This window comes from Poecilia reticulata, linkage group LG21 (assembly GCF_000633615.1).
Source record: "Poecilia reticulata strain Guanapo linkage group LG21, Guppy_female_1.0+MT, whole genome shotgun sequence".
Lineage (NCBI taxonomy): Eukaryota > Metazoa > Chordata > Actinopteri > Cyprinodontiformes > Poeciliidae > Poecilia > Poecilia reticulata.
Genome location: NC_024351.1, coordinates 290,331 through 294,422, shown reverse-complemented (window position 1 = coordinate 294,422; position 4,092 = coordinate 290,331). Strand labels below are relative to the sequence as shown.

The following is a 4,092-nucleotide window of genomic DNA, read 5'->3' as shown; positions in this document are numbered from 1 at the left end:
GGGGGGCAGGGGGGTCAGTCACTGCAGGCTCCGCCCCTTCAGGTATTGATGCTGCTCTACGCTGCAGCAGGTACCTGAATAAACTACCACAACCTCACTTGGCTCAAATGTTCCCATGTCTGACAAATTCAAGATGGCCGCCATAGAAAATGTATATATTTATCACCGATGATGAAACTATGACTGCTGGAATCATGTTTACTGATACTTTTCTATTTCTGCATTAAAATCACTAAAATGAGTTTGGTGTGAAGTCACTGCTCATTTCCAGACCGGATCAGAACCAGAACCTCATCCACTGCACTCACATTCATGGGTCAGAACCAGAACCGTCCCTCTCCCTGCAGGCTCATGGCTCCCCCTGCTGGAGGAGCGCAGGAAAACAAGCTGGACCCAAGATGGCGGCGGGAGGCGGACAGCAGCGCGAGGAAAGGTTCTAATCCGGACCGAACCGAGGCGGGTCCAAAAGGTAACACACAGATGTAATGTGCACGAAACGGACGGGTTCGGTCCGCTTAGTAAGCCGCTGCTAAATGACCACAGAACCGAGCAGCAGAACCGGACCACAAGCTGGTTCTGGAGTCAGAACCGCACCGTTTTGGTTCTGCTCTGCAACCGGACCGGGTGTCTGCTGGGCCCGTCAGTTCGGGATAAAACGGAAAGGTCCTGCGAGGTTCCGATAAAGGATGACAGCCGAACCCAGACTGGATCTCCAGGTCTGATCCAAACAACAGGATCAATAATCAGGGATTCCAGGATCTGCTGTTTGGATTGAACCTGCAGAACCTCCAGGCTCGGTTCTCCAGAATCTCCCGTCTGTCCGGTCCAGATTCCCACCAGGGCCGGTCTTCTTAGGGGCCCCAAGAGAACCGTATTGAAACATCACAGAATAAATCCTGACGCTGAAACATGAAACTTATTCACTTGTTTCTGTCAATTTTGAGTTAAAATGACGTTTAAAACCAAACTGGGACCAGCAGAACCAACCGGACCGGATTGGTTTAGGCTCTTTGTGCTCCCAGCTGTTTGGATAATCTGGATTATAATCCGTCTGACCTGGACAGGAAGCGGCCATGTTGTGATGGGAGGAAGAGGAGGAGATGGCAGCGGAGCTTTTCTCCACCAGCCTTCCTCACGGCGAGGATGAGGAGGAGGAGGACACGAAGAAGAACTTCGTCCAGCTGAGCGAACCCGAGGAATCCGCCGAGCGGAACGCCATCGACGATGAAGATGATGATGATGATGATGAGCGACTCAGCTGGCAGGGAGCCCACCCCACCCTGAGGGAGAGGTAAACAACAACATGGCGGTGTGGGCGGGGCTTCACCACTTCCTGTGCTGAAGACAAACATCACATTCCACCATGTTTCGGTTTATTTAGGTTCTGGTCCCAGTTTGGACCGGTTCAGAACCATAGATTACTGTCAATGTGAACCGGGTCCAACCGGGTCAAACAGCACCACTTTAAACTCAAACGACTTGAACAGCACCCCCTGCTGGCAGGTGAAACGTTGGCAGGTGACACGGCGCCCCCTGCTGGCAGACGCCCCCTGCTGGCAGACGCCCCCTGCTGGCAGGTGACACGTTGGCAGGTGACCGTTGCGCCCCCTGCTGGTTTCTGTTTGTCTGCAGGAACGCTCTGATGTTCAACAATGAGCACATGGCCGACATCCACTTCATCGTGGGTCCGCCTGGAGAAACGCAGACGGTCCCGGCTCATAAGGTACAGAACCTGGTCCGGAGCGATCCTGTGCTCTTGGTGTGGTACTGCCGGCTGGTTCCGACCCATTTCCTGTCTGTGTTCCAGTACGTCCTGGCGGTCGGCAGCTCCGTGTTTGGAGCCATGTTCTATGGAGATCTGGCGGAAGGACAGTCGGAGATCCACATCCCGGACGTGGAACCAGCTGCTTTCCTCACCCTGTTGAAGTGAGTCCAGACGCGGTTCCAGAACCACCAGAACTGTTTGGTTCAGAATGCTGCAGATGAAAGTCAGACCCAGACACAGGATGTTCACAGCAGTTCTGACCCATTCAGGCTGATGTAAATCTATTCACATTGGGTCTGACCGAGTTCGGACCTTAGTGTTGACTCACTAAGTCTTACACAGGTTCAGACTGAATTGGACCTTTTCAGACCGGTTCAGAGAGGTCCAGTCGCTTCCTCTGACGGGTCTTGAGCCTCGTACAATCAGTAGATGTGGTGTCTTCACTAGAAACCAGCAGAACCCAGGAGCTTCTTATCCGGAACCTTCTTCAGGGTTCTGGTCCACAGTAGATCTGGGTCAGAGGTCTCTAATGTCCCCTCCTGTGTCTTAGGTACATGTACAGCGATGAGGTGGAGCTGGACGCCGACACGGTTCTGGCCACGCTCTACGCCGCCAAGAAGTACATCGTCCCTGCCGTGGCGAAGGCGTGCGTGGGCTTCCTGGAGACGAGCCTGGAGGCCAAGAACGCCTGCGTGCTGCTGTCCCAGAGTCGGCTGTTTGAGGAGGCGGAGCTTACGCAGCGCTGCTGGGAGGTGATCGACGCGCAGGCCGAGCTGGCGCTGCGGTCTGAAGGGTTCTGTGAGATCGACCAGCCCACGCTGGAGATCGTCCTGCAGAGGGAGACACTCAACATCCGCGAGGCGGCGGTGTTCCAGGCGGCGTTGAGCTGGGCGGCGGCAGAGTGCCGGCGCCAGGGACTGGCAGTGACCCCTTGGAACCAGCGGACCGTGCTTGGGAAGGCTCTGTACCTGCTCCGGGTCCCCACCATGTCTCTGCAGGAGTTTGCAGATGGACCGGCGCAGTCGGAGGTTCTGACATTGGCGGAGACCCACAACATCTTCCTGTGGTACACCGCCACCAACAAACCCCAACTGGACTTCCCTGTGGGGAAACGGGTTGGCCTGGCGCCACAGCGGTGCCACCGCTTCCAGGCATCTGCCTACCGCAGCAACCAATGGCGCTACAGGGGGCGCTGCGACAGCATCCAGTTCGCCGTGGACCGCAGGATCTTCATGGCCGGGCTGGGCCTGTACGGGTCGAGCGGTGGGAAGGCCGAGTACAGCGTGAGGATCGAGTTGAAGCGACAGGGAACCCTTCTGGCCCAGAACCTCACCAAGTTTCTATCAGACGGGTCGAGCAGCACCTTCCCCGTCTGGTTCGAACACCCTGTCCAGGTGGAGCAGGACACCTTCTACACGGTCAGCGCCGTCCTGGACGGGAACGAGCTTAGCTACTTTGGACAGGAGGGAATGACCGAGGTGCAGTGTGGGAAGGTGACCTTCCAGTTCCAGTGCTCCTCGGACAGCACCAACGGTACCGGAGTGCAGGGGGGGCAGATCCCAGAACTGATCTTTTACTGCTGAAGCTGGACCTGACGGACTGAAAGGCCTCAATCCAGGAGGGACAGTCTGGTTCTGATGGTGTAGCGGTTCTGGTTCTGACTGATTGATCATTAAAGTTTGTGTGACTGAACCTGCAGTTTTTATCTGATGTAGTTTCCTGCAGCCACCACCAGAGGTCACTGTAGATACACCTTTCTTCAGCAGAGAGCATGCTGGGAAATGTCATTGTGTGGGTCCAATCCAGTGGTTCCCAGCCCTGGACCTCAAGGCTCACGGACCTGCATGTTTTAGAAATGTCCCCGTTTAAAGCAGCTGATTGCAGTTCAGCAAACACCTGAAATCACCTGCAGGGCAGTGAGCCTTGAGGTCCAGGGCTGGGGACCACTGGACCACTGGACCACTGGACCTACCGCAGGCTCTGCTGCACCTGACCAGGGTCATCAGGTCATTAAGGCTCCGGAGCCCCGATCTGCACCAGGACCAGCTGATGGAGCCGTTTCATTCCAGGGTTTGTACCTGAGGCTCATCTAAAGCAGAGAGCTGGAGTTTGACACACCTGGTCTAATCGCTGCCGTTTAGCTAAATGTGACGTGTTACAGGTGAGTCATGTGACCTGATGCCACAGGACGTCTCACCGATGGCGGGCGCGTTGATGCACAGCTCCCGAGCCAGCAGGAGGAAGGTTTTCCCCAGGATGTAGACGTTCACCTGGACACAGAACACACCGTGATTGGTCCAGAGCTCAGGGACGGTCTGTGATTGGTC

The 4,092-nt window shown here is 55.8% G+C and overlaps 2 protein-coding genes across 3 annotated transcripts in view; one reads left to right on the top strand and one right to left on the bottom strand.

Moving 5' to 3' along the window:
- Window positions 1-6: 6 nt before the first annotated feature.
- LOC103457062 (BTB/POZ domain-containing protein 6-B) lies at window positions 7-3,457 on the top strand. Of its 2 annotated transcripts, XM_008396977.2 has the most exons (5): window positions 7-469; window positions 1,065-1,291; window positions 1,633-1,723; window positions 1,808-1,926; window positions 2,316-3,457. In XM_008396977.2, the coding sequence occupies exons 2-5, from the start codon at window positions 1,101-1,103 to the stop codon at window positions 3,346-3,348; spliced, it is 1,434 nt and encodes a 477-aa protein (XP_008395199.1). In that variant the 5' UTR covers window positions 7-469; window positions 1,065-1,100; the 3' UTR covers window positions 3,349-3,457. The 2 variants fall into 2 exon arrangements, with proteins under 2 accessions (XP_008395199.1, XP_017157634.1); XM_017302145.1 differs by lacking the exons at window positions 7-469; window positions 1,065-1,291 and adding an exon at window positions 1,406-1,503 and having other exon boundaries at window positions 1,561-1,723.
- A 99-nt stretch (window positions 3,458-3,556) lies between these two features.
- The window catches only part of LOC103457061 (transcription factor IIIB 90 kDa subunit-like), a 4,250-nt gene continuing 3,714 nt past the window's right edge, over window positions 3,557-4,092 (bottom strand). Inside the window, exon 6 of the mRNA XM_017302154.1 lies at window positions 3,557-4,035. Coding sequence (XP_017157643.1) covers window positions 3,907-4,035 — 129 coding nt within the window. The 3' untranslated portion in view covers window positions 3,557-3,906. The remainder of the gene's footprint in view (window positions 4,036-4,092) is intronic.

Bases quoted from the DNA above. Each gene is read 5' to 3' on its own strand.
- LOC103457062 (XM_008396977.2), top strand. From the start codon at position 1,101: ATGGCAGCGGAGCTTTTCTCCACCAGCCTTCCTCACGGCGAGGATGAG. The intron at 1,292-1,632 runs GTAAACAACAAC...GTTTGTCTGCAG, and splicing joins CACCCCACCCTGAGGGAGAG to GAACGCTCTGATGTTCAACA. The intron at 1,724-1,807 runs GTACAGAACCTG...TCTGTGTTCCAG, and splicing joins AGACGGTCCCGGCTCATAAG to TACGTCCTGGCGGTCGGCAG.